This window comes from Aquila chrysaetos, chromosome Z (assembly GCF_900496995.4).
Source record: "Aquila chrysaetos chrysaetos chromosome Z, bAquChr1.4, whole genome shotgun sequence".
Lineage (NCBI taxonomy): Eukaryota > Metazoa > Chordata > Aves > Accipitriformes > Accipitridae > Aquila > Aquila chrysaetos.
In genome coordinates, this window is record NC_044030.1 from 30,211,351 (window position 1) to 30,235,497 (window position 24,147).

At 41.7% G+C, this 24,147-nt stretch overlaps 2 protein-coding genes across 18 annotated transcripts in view; one reads left to right on the top strand and one right to left on the bottom strand.

The window, feature by feature from the left end:
* CLTA (clathrin light chain A) overlaps positions 1–12,923 on the top strand; it is a 44,074-nt gene extending 31,151 nt beyond the window's left edge. Inside the window, exons 6-7 of one of the 4 annotated variants that reach the window (XR_005931655.1) lie at positions 11,264–11,354; positions 12,777–12,923. Coding sequence is in view for 3 of the 4 variants with exons in the window: in XM_041121105.1 (XP_040977039.1) it covers positions 3,099–3,169 (71 nt within the window). In the remaining variant the exon portion in view is untranslated. Of the gene's footprint in view, positions 1–3,098; positions 3,185–7,922; positions 7,943–11,263; positions 11,355–12,776 lie in introns of those variants that run through there. The other 3 variants (XM_041121105.1, XM_041121106.1, XM_041121107.1) reach the window with 3 other exon arrangements.
* GNE (glucosamine (UDP-N-acetyl)-2-epimerase/N-acetylmannosamine kinase) overlaps positions 1–23,631 on the bottom strand; it is a 34,181-nt gene extending 10,550 nt beyond the window's left edge. Inside the window, exons 1-7 of one of the 14 annotated variants that reach the window (XM_030004969.2) lie at positions 23,474–23,631; positions 9,003–9,211; positions 5,656–6,107; positions 4,363–4,515; positions 3,684–3,896; positions 2,900–2,987; positions 1,561–1,771 (exon numbers count right to left, since the gene is read on the bottom strand). In XM_030004969.2, the coding sequence (XP_029860829.1) occupies positions 1,561–1,771; positions 2,900–2,987; positions 3,684–3,896; positions 4,363–4,515; positions 5,656–6,107; positions 9,003–9,211; positions 23,474–23,524 (1,377 nt within the window). In that variant the 5' untranslated portion in view covers positions 23,525–23,631. Of the gene's footprint in view, positions 1–1,560; positions 1,772–2,899; positions 2,988–3,683; positions 3,897–4,362; positions 4,516–5,655; positions 6,108–9,002; positions 9,212–9,374; positions 9,394–11,131; positions 11,153–11,301; positions 11,407–13,419; positions 13,447–13,489; positions 13,509–13,576; positions 13,596–13,775; positions 13,900–14,054; positions 14,074–17,050; positions 17,070–23,473 lie in introns of those variants that run through there. The other 13 variants (XM_041121100.1, XM_041121101.1, XM_030004975.2 and 10 more) reach the window with 13 other exon arrangements.
* Positions 23,632–24,147: the final 516 nt, after the last annotated feature.

Below are 24,147 nucleotides of genomic sequence, written 5' to 3' on the forward strand. Positions count from 1 at the left end.
TTATGTTTGCCAAGCATGAACTTTCATCTTTCTAAGTTAGCTGTCAAATATTTGTAATATGTTGTCTATGACTGGCAGAGCTATGCAAGCAATGCATACTTATTAATGCTATGACACAGGCAAAAGAAAGCTTCCTACTGTGCCATTACCAGAGAAATGTGTTGAAGAACTTCTAAGCATGGAGACCATTAAATCACGCAGTATTCCTAAACCTGAACATCTCTCCATACAGCCTTTACAAGGCTGTAACCTCAAGCCTATTTCAAATGGGTTACTTTTACAGGAAGAGAGGCACTTCAGCCTCAAAATTCTAAAGTCTCTATGAATTCTAGTGTATGTATCAAATTCTACTTATTCTGATGATGGTATTAAACCGTCAAGCACCTCCTTCATACATGAAAGGACACAGTCAACACAATTTAAAAAAACCAAACAAACCAAAAACCCTGATAGGAATTTTAGAAGATCATCATAAAACTCAAATCCACTAGCCTTTCCAATGCAAGATTAACAAATGATAATTCAGCTGTTTTTAAGAGACCTTTTTAAACCAGTTCCTACCATTTGGGCAATGAAGACACCATACCCTTCCAGACTATCTATTCTAGCCTTCTCTTGTATTGACAGCTAAGCTGGATAGTAAGAAAAACTTTACAATAATTTTCCCTTCCACTGTTTTAACACTTTATTACTTGCTCAGGCACAAGGGAATCTGCTTTTTCTCTTCATGGAAGAGGCTTCTACATATCTAAAGGCTTCCCCCCCCCCCCCCCCCCCCCGCGACAGTTTCCTCCTCTCTAGTCTAAATTCTAGTTTCTTCAACTTTTCCCTGTTTTCCATGTCTGTAATAATTATTGTTTTTCCTCCTGATTCTCTCTCCAATTGGTCTACATCTCTGTGGTGTGATGGATTACTGCGAACACTGCTCCAGCTAAGGCTCAGTACTGTCTTACTGATTATGCTTCTATGCAGGAAGGTACTGAGAATTTTTTATTACTGTCTGTTCTTCTTTTGGTAGAAGAGATGCAAATTTCTGTACCCTGAACCCACCTACCATGAACCCACCACTCTCCCTCAGTAAACTGCTATGCTAGATGCTGGTTGTTTCTCAAAATGGTCGTGGCTGTCCATAACATGGCCGTGTAAGGCAGCAGGGAAGTAAAAAAAAAGTGCTCTTGGAGCCTTTCCCTTTTTTGCTTGACATATAAAAAGCTGCAGGGTGAAGTGAGTCACCTTTTACAGGGAACCAACACATCTGAAAGTTGTCCTGTTCTTCGAGGTCTGTATGACTTCCCACAGACAGGGAGCAGCAAGGACCATGGACCAGCAAACGGGCTTTGCTAGTTTAACAGCAGCAAGCCAGCAGGCAAGTTGTATCAAAACTGTATGAGAGGTGCAACAAATGAGAAAAATCTACTTTACCCCTCAACAGCAAAAGCCAGTAAGACTGCTTTGTTTTGGAGCTCTTTTGCGTCATAAGCGCATATCTCCACTGTAGGAACAGAACCACAAAGCCTAATGGAGTTTGCAGAGTATCTAAAAGCACAATAGAATATTTACCTTCATACTGACAATTGCTACTCGGAGATTTGTTCCGCCTAGATCCACAGCCAGAGCACTCTGTGTCTCTAGAATATGGTCAATATCTTGAGAAATATTATCTTTGACAGGAGGAAAACAGAATTTCTTTTGCAATGGCTCTTTGAGGTCAATAGATTTAAGGAACTTCAAAATCCTTGGAACAGCATTACCATCTCCATATATTTTTGAGCTATAATATGGAAAAAAAATCAATTTAATTGGAAATAACACTGCAATCTACAAACTTCTTTATATGACAGAAGGCTGTAACAATGTGTCATTACAAAATGATGATATGGCTACTGTAACAATACTGCAGAGCAGTACTTGAGTCTGTCATGGGATATGGTAGATAGTGTCACTAGTTTGAAGATCACACAACAGACAGTGCAACTTTGGCATTAGCTCTATTTTGGAATATGAACATGGAATGTAGAAACCTGGAAAGCTACTGATGCCAAAAAAAAAAAAAAAAAAAAAAAAAAAAAAAAAAAAAAAGAAATTTAAGAGTTTAGTGAAAGGACCCACATAATAAAGCTCCAAAATTATGGAAAGTTTATGTATGTGCTTCAAGTCCAGACAAGATGTACTTACCACACTGATAGCAACTATGTAATAATAAACTGTACATTCCTATCAGTTTTCAACATACATGTCGGTTTTATAATACCATCATACATGGTGTCAGACATTTGGTATTACTGAATTCATTTTTATTACTCTATTGAGGTTCTTAAGAAATACACTTTTGATTCTTGACTTTAATTAGACAAATACTATCTCTTGAAGCTTATTAAGAACTTATACATTAAATAATTGAGGGTCAATACTGTATGGCTGAAGAATAACAAAAAGCATCATGCTATAATCCTGCAGCTCCCCTGGAAACTTGCACTCAGAACTCTCTACGTATCATGCCTGAGGTCAATCCAGCTATGAAGTAGTGTGTCCCTTCAGGCACAAGTCAGATGTAGGCAGACAGGATGTCCTCCCAGTGCTGCTCCTATAGAACAAGCTCTCTTAATCATGCTAGTCTAAGCTAACATATGAATTTTGTCTTCTTGACCTTCTGTTGGATGTTAAAGTAGTAGTTATATCAAAACATTACTAGTAACATTTTGCTCTGCAAATACTAATCTGCATACCAGACATTGCACTATGATTCTGAATGAGATACGGGAAATGAAGAAAAATTTGTAACGTCAGATTAGTGCACTAAAGGCAGTCCAATCAAATATGATGAACCACTTTAGGACTAAATGCCTTTTACTCTACTGCTCTAACATCCCCTCCAATGAAGCAATACGAATGTACTTACCATGGATACTGTTTACCAAACTGCAGCTGTAGAGCATGCAGAATCTTGTCCTGTGTATCAGCATCACGAACATGAAGAACATTTTCACCTAGATGACAAAATTTAACATAATAGGACAGGTCAGCTCCTCAAAATACATTAGAGGATAAGAACTGCTTTAGAAATTAAGAAATAATTTTTTTTTTTTAACTCTGAGCAGGACTCCAGCCAGATTGCCATCACTCTTCATCACTTATGTGCCTCCCCTTCCTCCCAATAAAGCAATGGTGACTCCTATGAGATGCTTTCATGCATTACAAAACACGAGAGAGTAGAATATTAGCCTTCAACAGAATTCTATTATTAAATAAAAAATGCACAAAAGAAACCAGGGGGTAAATGGCTATTTGTGTCATATCTGCCTATCTGTGAAATACCACAATACAGTTACTACCCGAAGTGGTGAAGAGTTCGTATTTTTTAAAGTGAAATTTTAATACATGTCAAACATCAAACTAGCTATAAAGGAAGACAATTAGTTGCCTATTCTGCTAAATGGAATCCACTGCAAATGGAGATATATTTCAACTTTTCTATAGATAAAAGCCTCATTATATTACATAAAAACACACAAGCAGCACTAACAGAATAAAGGAATAGCCAGTGAAGCTTTAAAATGGGTCAAAAATTATGCTGCACTGATACTGCAAGACAGCCTCTGTCAAGCATTCATTTGACTTTATCTTGTGGGAGAAAAAAAACCTCAGAACCATGAAGAAATTAAAGTAGTTAAACAAACATGTACCTGTTTCTCTTCCTGTCTGACGTGTCCCCAAGTTAATGACAGGTGTACCAAATGCTCCCACCTCTCTGACACCACAACTGCTGTTACCAATCATACAACCAGCATGAGCAACTAGCTGAATGAACTGGTCAAATGGGACATGCTTTACTGCCCGAAAATTGGGATGATGTTCAATGCCCTTCTTCCTCATCACCCGAACCATCTCTTTGCTTCCTACAGAAAAACAAGAAGTAGAATAAATGATTGAAGTTCTGTTGTTAAACTGAAAGTCCAAGCATGCAAAGAAGCTAACAGCTGTTCATTGAGTTGCCAGCTCAGAGTTGTTTTTGTTCTCTTTTTCTCCTCACAGTGTTAAGTTGCAGAGCTGGGCACATAAGCCCAAGTTTTATCCCAAAATCCACTGCAAAAATATTTTTGTAGTTTTTAGTTAATTTAAGAGGCACTAATATTGCTTCTAGATGTCACATGGTTTCCCTCCATCTTCCTCCCCACACTACAAAGCTGAAATGTCCTCCATCACTGTGAACGTGGAGCTGCAGGAGATGCATGTGTGATGCTGAGACCATCCAGCTATTGCCATCTGGCTGGAGGTTCTGGGATAAAAGCACTCCATAAGAACTATGTACGCTTTAAAGACAATCTGTTATGTGTCCCTGTATCATGAAAGTATTTTCCTCACCTGCATCCACATTAGGGAACAGAACAAGTGTTCTCTTGTTGAAGGAGATGAGTGCATCTAGTGTCAGCTCAAACATCTTTATGGAATGTTTAATATCTGTGGTTACAGGATGTTGAAGAGCAACTATATAATCCCTGGTTTTGACATCTTCACCTGTCCAAATGAAGCCCAGGAAAAATTTTTTATTGGCATAGAATAGTAAGAGGAAGGGAGGACGTACTTTTGAAACTACTGATGTGAAAGCCTGAACAGTCAAGGCACTGAATGGCATGTATCCAACACATGAATTTCAATGCTACAACAAAACTTGAGGGAGTAACAGGAGGATCTAGCTTGTTATTTGCCTCTCCAAGCAAGTCTCATAACTTTAGAGACCACTACCTAAACCCCAATAAACTGTTAACTTGCAGGGCTACATTTAAAGCTTTGCAAAACTATACTAGGGTCAAGAGCCTGTTCTCACACCAGTGTGAACCTGGAGTAATATGAAACTCCTGAAGCTGCTCAAGTTTTCTGTCAGTTGTCCATCCTCAAGCAAAGACTTAATTCCCATTGCTTTAAAAAAGTCGGTCATGCTTGTTTTAGTACATTTGATAAAAAAGTTTATCTGCAAAATATTCACCTACTGATCTAAGAAGATTCCAGCTTCCAACTACACAGGTTAATGTGCCATATAGGAGACTGCTTTGTCAAAGATAAAAAGCAACACAAAACCCCATTGTTTACATGAATTATTTGTAAGTCAATGAATATGAAACACCAAAAGAGTTTGGCGCATGTTGCCCTGTTGCAGTGCATTCATAATATAAATTACCTTTGATTTTTTTATAGATTAGCCCTGAACAGCTTTGATTCCATTTAAATACATTCTTTACACCAAAATAACTTCATGTAAGACTGTTCTATTTTTAAGTTGTTCAGCTCAGAGAAATTATGCATTTAAGGAGTTATTTTTTTGATTTGGCAAAAGGACCAAATGTGTTTACTAGGACAGATTTGTAGCTTTCCAGCTATACATGGTAGAACACAGAACAAAAGAAAAAGAAAATGTAGAAAGAAAGAAATACTAGATACAACTACCAAATATACTAGTTTTTTGAGAAGAAGCAGATGGATGCTGGAAAATAATCTCCAGTTAAGTGAACTTAAACTCACTAGCAAGAAGGCTGTCTCTTTCTTTCCTGTACTTTTCTCAGAGCCACTGATCAACAGATCCCACAGACTGATAACCTAGTTACTGAGTTTGTCTAGTGTTGAAAGCCATATGAAAAACATAAAAAGTGGACTGCTCACCTAGCCACATGCGTATAATACTCATGTAGTCCTTATTTTTGGCAGAGAGAAGCTTGTCATATGAGGGACAGCCTGCTAGAAGGATGCGGTCATGGTCTTCACACATGGCTATCAAATGCTGCTCTGCACTCCTCGTGCAGCACACATGGTAATGGGCCAGTTTGGTTATAGCATGTCTGATAGAGTCATCAATGGTCCCACTGACTTCTCCACCTTCAATGTGAAGAATGCGAATATTCATCAGGGCTGCAGATGTGGCCAGGGCCAAAGCATCAAATCTGTCCCCATGAACTATCATTATGTCAGGTTTCAGGCGGTTCAGGACATCCGGTAACTTGACTAATGCAAGGCCTACTGACTCCACCATAGCTGCCTCATCCTCCCCTCTCACAATGGTGTGCAATCTTGTATGAATATCGAAATCATCTTGTTCAATCATACGATAGGTATTACTGAAAGTAAAAAGAAAAGGGTTAGAGTAAATACAACTTGGTTTTACAGCAACATAGCTTGACAAAATAATGGCATATTGGAGTAGCTGGGTTTGAACAAAGGTCTGCTTATGACACCTCCTTCACTGAGGAAACTAGTTTTTAACAATTTAACAATGTTCCCATCCACATGAAGATCTTCCCTCATATTCCAAGCATCAAGTTTTTTTAGACACCTTTAATGAGGAGCTTTGCTGAACGTGTTCTGGAAATCCTCAGAAATCAAACTCTTTGTTCATGTGTTTGCAGAGCCTTTCAGAGAACAGATACCGCATGATTTCCTTTCAGGAAAGGTATGTTAACTCCTCACCAATATATTGGCTTTGCTGGACAAATGTACAAATACAACAGATACGATGCAAAGCTGAGGCCTGTAAGTTCAAGGAAAACATCCTGCAGCTAGCATCCATTTTTCGGATTCTGTATTTGAGCTGTGTCAAGACTTATATACTCATAGACTTGAGAAATCACTGCACAAAGAGGCCTTAAGTTCAAAGGAAACAGGCTTTTGCACTAAAGAAAAAAGGTTTTCCACACATACTACCAGCTTCATTTCATAATGAGAAAATTAAAACATTCCTTGAATACTGAGAATTGTAATTGTTTACAGTTACATATTTGAAATACAAAAGATGACACATCTGTGTAAGATTACCTGTCTTCCACATTCACTAAATGTGACCTAACTAGTCTGCATGCTCTGTCTGGAGTAAGAGACAAAACTCAGAAGTTTTCCAATTTTGTCTTCAACCCATCTCACACATTCACTGTCTTACTCAAAGGACTACACTTCTAAACTGATTTAAATCAGATTTAATTTTCCTTAAACCCACTCTGCTACTCATGTTCTGCAAATGACAATCTCACAATCTGCAAGCTGAGCAAAGACAGCAATGACTAGAAAGTGCTCCAGCTCAAGTAAAGAAGCAATCTCCATTCTGCGTAACTAAAGAAAACCCTATCTATGTATTCAATTCCACTCACTGCTGTAACACACACAGGATATATTCCTACAAGTAGCTTCTCAGGTAATTTGGTTTTTTTAAACGGCAAATTCTTTTCATGTGACTGAAGTGGCCCAGATTGTTATAGCATAAACTGCACTACATTTTGAACTCCGTTTACAATTATTCTTCATAGACCCTTTTTCCCTACTATGTGCATTTATCTTGAAAAACTTTCATCTCTTTCTTGCCTACATTGTTTTCCTTCTGAAAGGTCAAAATCTAGGGAACAAACAAGACTGCGCATTTTTGGTGTTCTGTTTCTTCTACTATCCTCCAAACATTTCAGTAAGAAACATTTTGCTGGATCACTATACTTTGAATACTGTTACTGTTTATTACCCTACTCAAATCACTAGAACACATATGTTTTGAGGACCCACTAATTCTCTAGGATCCCTGAGATTAAGGAGTGCAGGGCTGGGTCCCCCAAAAAACCCCAAGCAGTACCAAGGTTCAAGAATACTTACCACAAAGCAACTAACAGCAGCAACATTTGTCAGATCAAAATCTCCACTGCTTTGTGCATTACAAATCATTTATATCACAGAGACAGGTGTTAAAACACCTTGGAATTGGAAAAGTACTATTTCATATTACTTCGCACAAGTCAGCAAAGGGTTCAGGACTATAGAAAAATCAGGGCCATGTTTCTCCTCTTCAGCAAATGAAATGGGATTACCTTATTTCTCCAATCAGACAGGATGTAGTTCAACAAGCTAACCTGGCAAGAAGCTTGATCGGGTTTTTTGTTTGTTTTTTTTAAAATCAGGTTAATTTTGTGGTGTTGAATTCACCTTGCAATACTATTAGATGGAAACAATGTCCAGTACCAAGCAAGGAAGAGAGCACTACGCTGAGAATGGGCAGCAGTGGAACTTCCTATCTTAGTAGTTTGAGATGATATAACTTCCTCATACCCTAACTTATAAAGTGCCACAACTTCTCACTGGGAAGTCCAAAAAGTGTCTTTACTTGAAGATATGCATAACATTTCTAAAAGTTCAACGATGCTAATATGCTGCAAGCCTTATGCTAAAGTCCAATTTTGACTTGCCAAGTAAGCGTTTTCCCACCTATGTCACTTACCGGGCCCAATCTGGTAAATGCAGCCTAACTAAACCAACCAACCAACAACCAGCAAGAATATGCATGCTGTTTCCTTCTGTCTTTTCCCCAGCAGATAGGAAAATATTCACCCTGGATGTGGGAAGTCCTTTGAAAGGAAGGGATTTGGAGCAAGACATTCCATCCTCCCAGGCAGGTGATCTGACTGCTTACTTATAGGGTGTTATGGAGGGGACCCTAATCTCTCCTGCCAAATCATACCTAATATATCTATCAGTTATTCATTTTGTCAGAAAGAGACAACAACCCTTTCCTTCCTCCACAATCCTGGAACTAAGAACAAACAGTATTCCCCTGGGATATGGAGTATGTAAGTACTTTCTCCGATAACTATGCAAAGTAGAAGAACCGCAACTTCAAATGACTGAAGATCATCTTTTCTCTGTGAAATTTAAAAACTGTAGCACATTTTCACTCGATAATCACCAGATTCTTATGGATATCTGAGTGAACTGAGTTTCTCACTTCATACAGTCTGTGATCCTGTTGAAGATCTCAATTACAGCATTTACACAAAACTTTCCAAAATTCCAAGACTGGTTGTAAAAAATACCAGAAATATGCAATCTCAGAAGCAGCTTCAAAATGCAATAAAATCTGAAAAAATAAATTAAAAATTTTGTTGTGTACACTCACCACGACAAGGATTTTGTTACCTAACATCCATGATGTTATTGCTAACACCCCAGAAACAGATTGGCAGAGACAGAAAAATTCACCTTACCCATAATCATCGATCAGGTGGGAACCAAGTACTACGACATCAAGCTCAAAGAACTGTGGTTCTGCCTTAATACCAAACATAATGGGAGCTAATTTTGAATAATCAGCACGGTTGCAAGTAGCAACACAAACACGAAGTTTGTGGTTGTTTCCATTCTTCTCCATTACTTCCTTTTGTTTCTGTTTTGAAAGATTCTTGAAATACACTTCCTGAAATAAGAGGAGGAAAAAAAAAAGCAGCAGCATTTAAAATAACCTTTATAGCAAGTAAATGGTACACTTCATGAACAGCATACACAAGTGCAGCCCAGAACTGTGGACACATACTAAGTCAACCATTGATAACAGATACCTGATACCTTACAGTACCTACCATGAGAAGATTTAGAAAAGGACAGATTTTTAAAATTTTTTTTTTAGTTAAAGCTCACTTAATTTTAATACCTCTATTTCTATAAATAATATATACAAATTCTATATAAACAATATTTAAGTATTATGAAGTTCAACTGTAATTAAACAGTAAAATGACTTTTTCCTGTTCAGATGGAAAGTTCTGTATTTTCTGAAAAAATTATTGGTGCCTTATTCAATGAAAGAAAAAAAAAAACCTCATATTCCAAAACCACAGAATGGAACAAACTGCTAAAAGATACATCCACTGACAGACTCTGTGTACAAAAAGAGAAAGTTTTTGCCCGAGTCAGTTTACATATCTGTTAAACACACTTTGTTGAGGTAAAGTGAGTTAAACATTGACTTCTAAACCTTTCCATACTGTTTCGCAGACCAAAGTACATCAAGATATTCAATAATACAATATTAGGTTACAATAAGACAACAAATTTTGGAGACAAGTACACAAATAAGGATGATGATTATCATCAGGCAGTCTGGAGGCCATTAAAAAAATAAAGGGTTTCTCACAATTGAAATGCCACAGAAATTCAATATTTTTACAAGTGACATCACCAGTTACTGTAACAAGATATTTTCTCTAATCCAATTTTGCAGCTTGTTTAGTAGCCAATTAAACTATGTAATAATTTTTCAAGTTTACCTATCCTCTGTTTACTATTTTGCCTTGCTGGTTTTATTGTGGGTTTTTTGTTTGTTTGTTTTTAATTTAGCAATTGGAAAAAAAATCTGAGAGATAAAGAAAAGCCTATTAAAAAAGGATACAGCAATAACTCCCTGAAAATAACCCAAATTTCCTCTCCCTCCAAACAAAAGTTGGTAGCAGAGGGTATCAGACCAGCTATTATAAGTTTTTTGTTGTTCTCCTTCTGAAAATAACTGTATTTTAAGTAAGTACCACCCTTTTGGTATTAAATCTAATGTTATGTCAGATTTTTTTACTCCAGTTTAATGGCAAGTAAACTTTTCCCAGATCAATGCACAAGGATTGCTCATCTCTGACTCAGAGCAGTATAAATCTCTCTACTGGTTTTGACAGCTAGGGAAGCTCTTTCTAAGCAGCTGCTATGCAAGCATGACAATATTGACATACAGTTTCATGCTCTGTTTATATTACGTTTAATTGTTTTCAGTAAATTTTTAGAAGAAAGGCTATTGTGACATCCCACTCTTATGAAACTTAGAAAATTCAGCAACTTTTCAAAGTTTTTTTTAAACAGATTAGTTTAGGTTTTATCAACACATAATGAAACAATGTTTTGGTATAATAGTAATGCTAGGGTGATCAGGAACCTATCCCAAGTTGTCAAAGGTAAGAGACATTTCTATTCTCCACTTGCAATCTCTTATGGCTCTGCAAAACTATGACTGGCAGTGATGTTTCTTCTAGTTTAACTCCAACAACCATGATTCCTGACAGAGCAGTTTACACTACCTTTCGGAATAAAACTGAAGTGGCAAAAAGCAAAGATGGCTGCCATGGCTAAGCTCATAAGAAATGGCATTTCTCACTTTCTCGAGCAAAGCAGCTCTATGGCTATGCCAACCAACTTCAGTAGAATAGACACAGCCTGGAATTTCAGCATTTCAGTACTGTAATGACAAATTAAGCTGAGTTCTATGGATTCAGCCGTAAAGTAATAGATATTATTTGGTTTACATTGAGCCCCTTCATTTGAACCTTACTTCAAAAGTAGCATGTTAATTAATTACCATTTTACACTTTCAAAGGGTCAAATGATAATCCTTCAAGCAAATTAATTATTTCATGCTGAAAACATCTGCAGTTATGTGAATATATGATGGCTTTTTAAATTTAATCTTGTCTTTCTTTTTGTCCAACAGGCTTGAAATATTTTAAATGCATGTAAGAAATTCAGTACCTCATGTTGAAAATGTAGAGAGTACTTTGCAGGATTTTAGATGCTGTATAAAGGTAGGTCAGAGAGCACATTATCCTGTATCACTGAATGAAACCTGAAACCACATTAGCTAGACACAGATCTAACAGAACCCTTGCTTTCTCATTTCTAAAACAACCTCTTTTTGGAGATGGTTCTGAGCAGGACATCCTGTCACTGCATATGTAAAAACAGCTACTAATTCAAATAAAATCATGTTCAAGATGTGAAGGCCACTTCTGACATCCCTATAAGCTTGTCTTTGAAACTGCATGAATAATGTTAGTATAATCAGGAGCAAACTTCTCACAAGACTCTTCAAGTCAGCCACTGCTGCATACATATTCTATACTATGTAAACTAAGAAGCCAAAGTAAAAGGGCACAGAATAAGTAAGTGACAAAGTGAGCTTACGCAAAGTCTGCTTACTCCCAAGTTACCTGCCTGAGCTAGAACCATCACTTCCCCTTTGACTAAGCAGTTATCTTTTCATTTATGCAAAGCAGGCTTTTAGGAAGCAGAATAGTTTTCTGTCCTCCTTGATCTTCAAGCAGTGTCTAAAATTCTAGAACCCTTCAATCCAAATCCAGAAAATACCATCTCCTAAAATAGTAAGTTGTAAAAAAAATTAAAACTCATGATTCACCACAACTACAGATCTACCAGAATTGAATTGCTAGATCACACATCTTTCTGGCCACACAGATCACATTTAATTACAGTTGCTACTGGCTGCAATAATGGTCTCCTGAAATAATTTGGAGATAGATGTGGAGATACTTCAAAGGCATATGAACTGACCAGAACCAAAAGCAATTCGTGCTATTTGTGCATTTCAACTTCTGTTAACATTAGGTTTCAGTAAGCCCCAAAGCAGAATTATTTTGAGTACTGCCTTAAACCTCTGTAACACAACAGTTCCAAAAAGTTGCAAGTAAGCCACACAGAGGCCTTGGTGCCGACACAGTTTCTCTATTGCTGTCAGTTTTAACACACGTTTTTCTGAAGAACCGAAATATTTACCCTAGTTAAGGGACTGATAACAATCCAATGTAAGTGTTAACTACATGGGGAAATTTACTACTAATTAAACCAGTTTACTGTTCTTCAGCTTAAGTTCTATGGTAATTTCTAAAGAAACATGTGATGTATTACTACATCAGTTTAAAACCAGACAGAATTCTATCTTGACTCCGACCTATTCTGAGCCTGTAAATGCAAAAATAATTCTGTATTTTCAGATAGCATTCACTGTCAACAAGTAATGGCAAAGTCCCTTCAACCATTAACAGTATATTCCTTCAAGCAGAGCTGTAATGTCCTAGCTACATCACTTGAAGTTTGTTACCACTGTCTTTTTAGAATTTATTAACAGGTTTTTCTGAAAAGAGATGATTAGACTGCAACTGCTCACTGAAATTCTTTTAAGTAATTAATCACTAACAGTTGCCTCTTAGTTTCTAGGTGTTTGATGATATACTGAGTTTGATCTACACAGCCTTCTCTAGTCTGGGATCTTCCTGTTCCAAGGTCCACCTCTTCCACCTTGCTGGGACTACTACTCTTCAGCATAAAGGAAAAGAAATAAAACAGTGCTCCATGAAGGACTACTTGAAATAATTAATCTTTACTTGTTTTGGTTTCCTGCTCCTCTGTATCCCATCATAAGGCTTTTAGACTATTAGAGGTTGAAGGACTGCTTAAGAGTGGGGAATTCTGGGCCAGATTTTACAGCAACCAAGTAGCTACCATTTCTGTTAGCAGTCTCAAGTGCGTGAGACACCCCTTTACCAGTGTTTCACAGAAAAATGATACCACCTGTATAGTCTACATTCACATTTCTAAAGGAATGATTTTCAAAATCAGAGCCTCGAACGCTCCTCTTTACAATCTCTACACTTTGCATATGCCCGTGTGCTTGTGGAATCATTCGATCTTCCCCGGAAAAGACTCACGCGCGCCTTTCCGTTTGCGGGCATCACAGAGCCCTGCAGCCCCCCAAGACACACACGTGCACTCGTGCCCTGGCGAGGCCATTCCCGCCGAACCCCGCAACCGGCCCCTGCACGCACCCCCGGCGCGGGCCCACCCGCCTCATACCCCGTACCCGTCGCCGCCGCCGCCGCCACACGCGTGTGCACGCGCCCCGCCCGCTTCGCCCAACACCCACCCTCACAGCAGCGCCCCGGGCGCATGCGCGCGCGCGCGCCCACCCCCACCCTACGCGGCCCGCAGCGCACGACACAGCCCCCCCCACCGCCGGCGCGGCTCTTCCCGCCCGACGACGCCCCGGCGCGGCCACTGGCGCTTCCGCAGAGCTCCCGCCACCACCCGCCCCGGGCTGTTAGCCGATGCCGCGCACCGCGCCCCGCCCCACCGCGGCAGCACAGCCTGAGCGGCCCCGGTCACTCCGGCCGCCCAGACACCCCGCGTAAGCCGGGCCAGGCCGGCGCGGCCTCGCCCCGCGGTCACCTCGCCCCGCGGCCGCCTCGCCCCGCGCCCAGGCCGCAGCGCCGGCGCTGAAGCCGAGCGCCTCCACGGCCGAGCCAGCACGAAGGCCCCACCCCCGGCAGGGCGGTACCGCTCTGCCGAGGGCTGGGGGAGGGGCGGCCGGGCTCCGCTGAGGAGCTGGCGTCCCCCAGCGCCGCGAACCGCCTCGCTGCCCCCGCGCCCTGCGGCTCGGGGCCGGTCGCGGGGCCGCGGCCTTCTGTCGTGGCCTGGCACGCACCGCGCACCTCCTGCCGTGGCTGTCTGCAGAGTGACGGAGCAGGAGCTGTGAGCAGCGTCGAGCTGGACGCCACCCTAACGACGGGCTGAGCTTGTAGGGTCACACGCTGGCCTGTCTTCGTAACAAGGAACCACTGTATCCTTGCGTCAGGACAGCCTCTTACTCTCTGTTTATATATGGAATAACCTGATGCAACACACATCAGAGCAACCCAGTTAAAACTGCCGAATGATCTTACAGCTTCAGTGGGGATCACCATCCTGTTAAGAGCTTTTAAAATGAGGGATGTCTGAAAACTATGAACTGTGAGGTTGCTGGCAGAAGATGCAAAGCAGGAACAGACACGGCCCACAGCAATGCATGGAAGAATACGGAGGTTGCCTGATCTTGGAGGCTGTGAGGAACTATAGCCCTCTACAGTTAGAGCACCTGCCTGTAGGTCATGCAGAGTTTCTGTTCGTGCTGCAGAGTTCTATGACTTTGGTGTTAAATCAGCAAAGAATGCCTGCATTTCCTTAAATCCTGTTGAGTTCATTGGCATGTGACAAAATCAAGAAAGCTGTTAAATCAGCTGTCAAGTATTGTTGATCATCTGCGTGTTTCAGTTCATTGTAAAAGAGATGTGTCTTGTTTTCTCACAGTGGATGTGTTTTGGGGTCAAAGTGGTCTCTCATTAGTGAGATTACTGCGACTTGGATCCCAGTTCAATACCCTAGGCATGATGTGCAACAACAGCAACCTATGCCCACTATATTTTGCTGTGGAAGCAGCTAAATAAAACATTTTGGTAGCAGGTGTCACACAATCCAAGTAAAATGAGAATTCTTCACCCATTTTTCTCTCTCTGATAGATTGCGTATTTGTGTGGCTGAAACCTGACAGTCTAATGTGGTAGGGCCATCCATCTCATCAAGCCTGTGCCCCATTCAACTGTTTGGTACCTGCACTCTGACATAGTTTTTCAGTCCAAATTGTATCTTTGTTCATCATATAATAACTGAGGTGTCTCAAATCCCTTCTGCTTTTGCCCTCTATTTCTCAGAAAAATTAGTCTTAATAGTGATTCCTGTGTCTGACATACCTAAAAAAAACAGATGCAAGGTATGGGAATGGTTGCATTCCTGTCCTTTACTAGGGAGAGGAAGTTGACTTTTCTAGCCATTACACATACTTGTTTAGAAAGGCTTTGAGGAACAAATACTGAAGTCTTCAACTAAAAAAAGATCTTAAATAGGAATTATGGCAATGTAATTTAAAAAGTAAAGTAAAAAACCTTTAAGACTTGCCCTTGGGAATTTAAAATTCTGAATTGACTGTTTCCCAAAAGAGACGGAAAGAACATCTTATGGTGACATTCAGAGTCCTCAGGCAGCTGTGGTCCAATGAGTCATAGCTCCTTAAAGCCTCAGTGTTTTGAGAACATTGCAGCACACACATTTCTCAAATTACCAGGGATCTTAACTTGAAATACTGACCAGAGGTACTAATAGCAACTGGAAGGCACCTTAGGCTAAACTCATGTCTCGCTTAAGTTATTTTCATTGTTCTCTGCATCACTAGATTTTCTTTATGCATATTGCACATTGCTTAAAAACCTATGTGCATTCTGGAAATGTCGTTATAAGAAAGTTTGAATCGTCTCCTGTAAATGCTTTCCAGTTATGATAAGCTCACCAGTATATCTACAGCTGGTTTCACTGAAACAAAATGCTGAGGAAGAGGCTGAATCATATTTGAGCATGAGTGTATGTATGAGTGTGTATATATTTATGAATTCTGAATTATGCTAGTACTTATATAGCTAGAAGCAACTGCATTGAGAGTTAATTATTCTTACAACAGCATCAGTGCATCTCTTGATGTGTTTTTTTTCCAGAAATGTTCTAATGGTGTTTCAGCATCTTGCACCACAAGCTGCAGAAGAAGGGGGAAAGTTTATGCTTCTTTTGGCTATTTCTCCTCCACACACCTCACATACTACATAAATAGGATGAAATTTATCTTGTGTTACTGAGTCCTGCCCCAAGTCTCTCCAGCAGAGAGACAAATGCTATCCAGAAGGATGAGATGGGAGGAGAAGCCTCAGGCCATAATCTGCCTGCTCCAGTCAGCCTTACCCTTTGCTGCTCAAAAGCTCTAATGACACCATGAAGATGGCCTCTTGTCCTTGCCAAGCCCTGAGGCAGTACTGGGGCTTATTAGAAGAGTAGGGTCTCAGTGTTTACAATTATTTCACTGGCCCTCTCCTCATCAAAAAGCTATGCAGAAATGGTAGCAGCAGTGCAGGGACTAAACAGACATTAATACACAAAGGGTTGGGAAATGCTCGAGGTGAGGAGCTTACTTCTTTCTAGAGAGGTCATGCTGTTTAACATTTGAACAGAAGGACCGAGATCATCTGGTTTGGTTTGCAGCTGGCTCAAAGATCAGACTCTTTGGAAACCCATCCTGAATGAGGTGAACAAGGGGTTTGTCAGTGCATGACTGTGTCCAGGAGATTGTGGACAGTCAGTAGCACTGTGATCTTCTGCACTAGGGCTATGCACCGTGTTACTCCTTCCCACCTGAAAGCAAAGGAATATGTCTTTTTAAACCAACATCTACATGAGGTGGAGCTTTAACTACTTCTTTCCCTAACTCTTCATTTACATCCATTTTATTTACGTCAAAACCAGCTGCTGAGTGTAAGAAAGTGAAAACTTGGGCCAAGATTTTCAGAAGCAACTAGAAGGAGCTGTCCATGTCAGTTCTGTACTGTCCAGCCTAAACCACTTGAAAGCAATGTGAATTTTAAAGGTAAGAATCATAGAGCTTTCAGAAGAGCAGGTCCTTCTGACACTGCCAAACTAATAACTTTTGAAGATTCTGGGACAGCAGTGCTCAACTCCTGTGAATGCACTTCATTATTAATATATATTCTTACAGGAAAAGACCAAGTAACGCATACTACATGATATAATATAAACAGACAGACACAGTAGGGAAAACATAACAAGTTATTACCCTCCTGCATTTTCCTGTTTGTTATTCCCAGTTAAAACTACCAGGTGAGCTGTGCAGTTAATAGTAACTGTAAGCAACCACAGCAGTGTGTTAGCTAGGCCAGTATCACATCATGGTCTTGCAGCTTATATCTGATGTTTAAGAGAAAGAGAAGAGATGGAGGATAAGACAACAACATACATGCTATACTAAGGGAAATTTGGGTGTTTATTCCCTCCTCACCACAACATAGATCTCTCACATCTTTGCTCGGTGTCTTATGCTAACACAAAAAGAGGACCTGTATGTAGGTAAGATTGTTAGGCACAGAATTCCCAGCCAAGGGAGAGGAAATCCAAGACTATGTGAAAATTTGTTCCCTGTCTCCAGGAGGATATGTGTCCAAAGAAGAGCAATGAAGCTGGTGAAGGGAGCTGTCTTATGAGGAGCGGCTGAGAGAACTAGGGTTGTTTAGCCCAGAGAAAAGGAGGGCCAGCAGAGACCGTACTGCGCTCTACAACTACCTGAAAGGAGGTTGTAGTGAGGTGGGTGTCGGTCTCTTCTCCCAAGTAGCAAGTGACAGGACAAAAGGAAATGGCCTCAAGTTGCGCCGGGGGAGGGTTAGATTGGGTATTAGGAAAAATTTCTTCACCGAAAGGGTTATCAAGCATTGGAACAGGCTGCCCAGGTAAGTGGTTGAGTCACCATCCCTAGAGGTATTTAAAAGATGTGTAGACATGGTGCTTAGGGATGTGGTTTAGTGGTGGACTTGGCAGTGTTAGGTTAATGGTTGGGCTCAATGCTTTTAAGGGTCTTTCCCAGCCTAAATGATTCTATGATTCTATGTTAAAATCAGGTGCATCAAAACCCCAGGTAACAAGCAGAGTTATGAATCTCATTGAAATAACTAGGAATTAGCTAAAAAATATCACAGGATTTTCTTTAGAGCTGCCAATGTTCCATAACAGATTAACAGCCTCTTCTTATTGGAAATATGGCATATGCTGATGTCTGGTGTATTACAATATAATTGCATTTGCTTATATCCTATAAAATTTTATTCAAGTTTCCAGTAACTAGGTAGAGTTGTAGGATGTGATAGAAGTATGGTATGAAAACTAACCTCCATTCTAGGGGATTCCTTACTCAGGGTTGTGGGGGTGAGATACTATCCATCTGAAACCCATGCAAAGCACTGGAAAGAGTGCTGGCAACCTCAGTAGGATTTCTTTCAGTTTGTTCAATCTCTAACAATGTGAGCCTTTATCTTAATTTCAGCTGGAAAAAAAACACAAAACTTTTCTTTCCAACTCCCTCTCTCTAAAAATAAAATAGTGGAACTGACCCACTTTTTTGCTGGCATCATGTGATTCCCTCTGCTTGTGTGATCTGTTTAATCCTTCAAAAGGGTCTGTTTTCTTTACTTGGATTAGAAGCTTTTAAGGTTATGGTTTGTCTGTCTCTTCCGAAGTTCCACTCCTGTTCAGTCCTGGTGGAGTAAATTTGATTGCTATTGCTGATTGTTGACACACATCAAACATCCACTGGGGAATATGACACAGTTCAACATAAGCTGGCTTCAAACCAGTTGGTCTTGAACAACAATGGCAGCCGAGGCTGGGGTGATTCTTGTGGTGGAATTCTTCTTACTGTGCTGATGCCTGTGCTATGCTTCTAAACCCCTTGCAGACAACATGGTTTACTTAAAACAGCTTGGGTACATTCAAACAGGAATGAATAGAGCTGCTGTACATACTCAGAGTCTCTAGTTGGACAAAAGACAGCGAGGAATCAACTTGATTGGAAGCTGTCATCACGAGGTAAGAACAGTGAGTAAGTCTGCCAAATACCAGATCGCAGTTTCCACTTTAGCTACAGGTGGGAGAGTTTTTTGTTATTCATACTTGGTCGAGGAAACCATGCAGAAGAAACAGCCAATGGATGAAAATGGCTCTCATGTGAAAGACCAGAAAGCAAGTTCTGTTAAGCTTTCTCACTTTGGGCTTTTATCACGAGTGATAAAAAAAGAGGCAAGTTTGCAAGACTGAGCTTAATTCTCTATCCAGCTTTCAGTGGAAGCTAAACCTACATCATTTCTGCTTCATTCCTCTGTATTATTGCAATTTTAAAGATGGAAGATACCAAAATCACCATGTTCCAGTAGTGCTGTGGTTCTAATCTTGTGTTCTCCTGTGCACCATGCAGCCCTCTGCCCTCAATCCAATCTTCCTTTCAGTGGGTGCAAAGAGACTAAGGGTGGATTGTGTTGTCTGTCCAGGCAGGAGCAGTTGTGCGTGTGGGTCTGTGGAGGCTTGCGAGCTTTAACAAAGGTGCAAGAGCTGTACTGTCTTGGAGCAGGAGGTCGAACAGGCCAGAAGCTGGGAGAAAAGGAGGGGAGGAGCCAGAAATGATCATCTGGTGATAAGACTGCCTAATTTTTCCACTTAAAATTGACATACTGTGTTGAAAAGAAAGTTAAATGGCTGGCAATATTAATATGCCAAAAAATGGCTGGCCACTATTAATAAATAACTCCTGTCTTGTGAACAGGTCTAGAGTTCCTATTTCTCTTCTTGTCCAACTAGTATCTCTTTTTTACATCTTTCTTATCCCTTCTGAGGCTCCATGGCATCCTACTTGCATGCAGCTGTGTTTTCAATGTGACTGTTGGCTGACAAATATTTGAAATATTATGTCTTAACTGGTAATTCCTAATTTCTAATTTTAAGGGGTACTAATGCTACTAAATACTTAACAAAAAATATCTGTTAAGTAGAGATCTAACATCAGGACTAAAGAATGATAATAGTAAACATGTATTTCCACCTTTTTACGTATTAAAAATTTGTTTTGTGTGTAGTTTATGGACTTCTACTTTGGCTATTAACTGCACTAAGACAAAAAATGTGATGAAAGAAGAAAATGTAATTGTAAAGATGGTTATTGTACAAAGCATATAGTCAGTTTACAGTTTCAAAGAGAGATGAGGAAATTTTGAGAGACGGAGAATATAAAATGGGCAAAGAAGTGTAGCTGTAGCTGTTCATTAAGCAAAGGGTAAATCCTCCTGTCTTGGAAGCTTATAACACACGAGGTATCATTAGCTGAGTTATTCAAATGTCTTCTTTAATCATGTGACTTTTAGAGCAATCTTAAGTCCTAAACTATTATAATTTCCTGAAACAATTTCAGATTTTTCATTTGAAGAAGCTTGCAGAGATGTAATGGAAGGGACAAATGCCAGTCAAAAGCACAGTGTTTTCTATATCAGGCATTACATGAAAGTATGTCTTTGTTTTTAATTCTTGGTCAAGAATAAAATGTCCTCATTTTTTGTTTGGAGTATCTACAGCTCTTATTTTCATTACCTGCAATCTCCAGAAAGAGTTTTGTTTTTCCAAGCAAGAAACAAAAGTCAAGGAAAAGTAAAAACAAACACACAATTTTAAAAGACGTACTAACTCTAAAGAGTGCATAGAAAGCCTTCAACCAACAAACCTTCTGCAAAAGTGCTTTACTTGGACAGGAAGCCAGGACCTTATAAATAATGAAGAGCAAATCTTTAGAGTTCAGGATGACATTTAGGAAAAGAAAAAAAACCCCACATGTTAAATGGCCATTTATTTCTTTCCTTCCTTCTTTTTGACACTTATCTGGAAAAAAAAGTCATATGAAGAGCATCTGAGTCAGCTGTTATTCTGACTTAACTTTCAGGATAGTCTAATTTTCTCAGCTGGATTTGCTATCCATGGTTTTTTATTAAAGCTTTGATTTAGTACTGGATGTTTTAATAAAAGATGGTCCAGAATTACAAAGAAATAAAAGCAACTGCTAAAATATTCCCTGATTTTGCAGGAAGGGAAACTCTCCCGATAGATGTTCTAACTTCAACAGACATGTCTGCAGGCTATGCCGAGTCCCTCTGGGAAAGACCATACACCATTGACAGACTAGCAGTCTATTTTCCCAAGGCCTTCTATGTGCCAGGATGTAGGAGGTTACTCAAAATCATGTGGTTACAGATCACTTTCTCACTGGCCTGGCTGCTGAGGCAGTATTTATTAGAAACTCAGCCAGAATATCCCTGCCATTTGGCTAGTGAGACTCCATGTTGTGAGAGGCTCTCCCTCTTACTTTTCTTGTGCTTTCTGAAACCTCCTTGTGAATCTCTGAAAGGCAGTCATGAAATACTGACATTGTGTAGCATGCTCTCATGCCTATATTTTCTTATACAATGTTCTATGATCCATCTCAATCTTTTACAATTAAATTGTAAGAAAAAGCATCTAATTTGAACAGGATTTTCAAAGGACGTTTTATATTTTCAAAGCTAAGTACTTAGTGGGAAATTCACTATGATTGGCTCCTACCACATGAAATCATGCTGGTTTATGGAAAAGATTACAGGGATCCTTGACTCTGCCCTAGTCTCAGTTTTACATAACCCAAAAACCCACCCTTTCCCTGAGCAGCACAGCATTGATGGGAATCTCCTTTCCTTAATTATTCCCTTAGTGTGGGCTGCCAACCTTCTTACTAGCTGAAGTTCTCCAGGCTGCAGGCAGACTTGTTAAGTATGATATGCTAAACAAGCAATGCAGCAGTGAGAAATCTTCTAGCAGAAGAGTCCTCTCAAGTAAAAATGTCCATTTATTTTTTGTATACTAACATTCCAATTTAAAGCCTTGGGAGACATGCAAACATTCTATAGTTTCCATCAGTGTCCTTGATTTCCTTAATATGAATGGGGAGCTTTGTTAATTTTCACTTCTGTCCGTAAGCTGGTTTACTCTTTAGCATCTGATGCACTGACACAGTGGTGTCACATTTGGACTTAGAGCCCATAAAGAAATACTGCTACAAGAGGGCAAAAAATGTTGTTACTTAACTTCTTACTTAAAAATAAGGAAAACAGACATATTTTCAGTGCTTGTTGGAAATCCATTTCTTTAAAGCCTAAATCTGAGTCCTAGAAGGATGCCTTCATTGGAGAATATCCAAGGCAATGGTATTTCTCAGCACCTCCAGATCTCATGGAGACCTGCAGCCAAATCTGAACTCAAAGCTGGCTGAGAGGCAAGAGGAAAGGGAGGATATGTAAAGAAACACTTCAGAGAAAGAGGCATTTCCAGCTGACATGGTAAGACATTCAGATTCAAATGGGGCAAGTCTTCTTTGCATAATAGGCACACACCTTTTGTTTTGTATTTTGGCAGACTTCACCTCCAATGCCTTTTCCACACTAATCCTGCATGCAGAGAGCCATATCCCCTGGTAGCTTAAAACAGCTGACAGGCAGCCACAAAACCTGCTTTGCAGGTGGCAAAGTGAACAGCCTGGGGCAACAGCATCAGCAGAACTACTTTCTGCAGCGGGAGTGCTGGCCAAGGGGCAAGGAATCAGGACCACCCTCAGGGGGCTTGGCTGGCTCTTCGGCCCTCTCTCCAGTGCCACCTTCCCAACTCTTCTAGACTTGCTGTCCTTCTCCCTGCTGTATGCCTCTCCCCTGCCTTTCCCTCAGTGTTGTGCTCACTTGTTAGCTGAATGCCTTCTGAGAAAACCTACCTAAAAAATTACCCCACAGTGCTCAAGCCCCCTTGTTACCCTGCCTGCATTCATGTCTTTTCTCCCAACCCCTGTCCATATCCCGCTTGGATGTGAATCCTTTGAGGGTCCATGCCTTTCTTCCCACTCTGCCTGTACAGCACATGGCATGGTGGGGCCATTCCTCATTGCCACTGGTACATTAGCAAAATAAAACTGATTAATAATCCTAAACCCCTGCTGAGACCACCCTCCAGGTGGTACCCCAACATGGGTGAATCCAAACCTAATCTCTCATCTCCCGAATAATAGACAAGGAAGTCACAGTGACAAGGGATAGAGTGGTAGCTTTGGGGAGGTCACCAGCTCCCCGTAGCTTGCTATGGACTGAATAATGAAAAGAGAATACAGAGAGAATGGGCTCAAACGGGCAATCATTTAGCACCGTTCTCCGGAGAACTTCTAAATGCCCAGCACATGAGCCAGCACGGCCGCAAATCCCACATGCCAGAAGGAGAAACGGAGGTACGGAGACCGGTCCCGCGTCGGCCCTGGAGACAGCACCTGCGGCGACACCCTCGCCGAGCGGGCAGGGCAGCTCCCTCCCGGGGATCACTACACGCCGGGCGCCGGCTCGCCCTCCCCCGCAGGGCTGCCCTCGCTCGGGCCGCCTGCAGGCACGGGCTCGGCGGAACGCTGCCTCCCCCGGGGCGGGCAAGAGCCGCCGGGCCGCTGCCCGCGGCCCCGGCTCGCTCACCCGCCTGGGGGACAGCCACCGACGAAGGGCGGCTCCCGCAGTCCCCTGCACGGCGAGCACGCCGGGAGGCGGTGCCCCGCCCGCACCGCCGGGCCTTCCCCCCTCGGGACCCCCGCCGGCGGCGAGCGAAACCGCGGACTTACGTGGGGGCCGCGGGCGAGCGGCTCCCGGCGCGGCGGCGCGTTGGTCCCCATGGCGGCCGGCGGGTACACGGCGCTGAGCCGCTTCCCCGGCGGCTCTGCCGCTACCAAGCCGGGGCCGCCGGGCCGCCGCGGGAGCGGCACCCGGTGCCGGGGCCACGCCGGGACCGCCCCGCGCCGCAAGCACCGCCTCTGCCCGCCGAGGGGCGGGGGCCGCGGTCGGCGGTGGAAGACGCCGGAGGGGCGCGGGCTGCTGGCCTTCTGCCGGGACTGCCGGCTGCTGTGGGACGAGCCCGCACCGAGTCGCGCCTGCAGTCGCCAGGCGTGCTGGGGGCCGCGGCTGTAGCGTTGCGTTCGCAGAGGTCCTGCCGGGCAACGTGGGAAGCGGGGGTCTGAACTTAGGGTGCCCCGCCTTAAAACCTAAAAGGCGGTATTTCGTCCGAGGGTGCCGCTGTGTCTCAGGGAGCCATCTCCCTGCTGGGTAGCGCCTGTGCACGCACAGCCGTTAGGAGAGGCAGGCAGCCTTACTGCTGCTAAGCCTACTCTGGGGATATTACCAGCTAGTATCAATGACACCTTGTGTTTTTAACATTGCCAAGACTACCCAGATCCATTCAGAACAACAGGAACCTGCAGCTGTCCCCAAGGCAAGGAGCTCGGGAAGCGTGTATGGCACC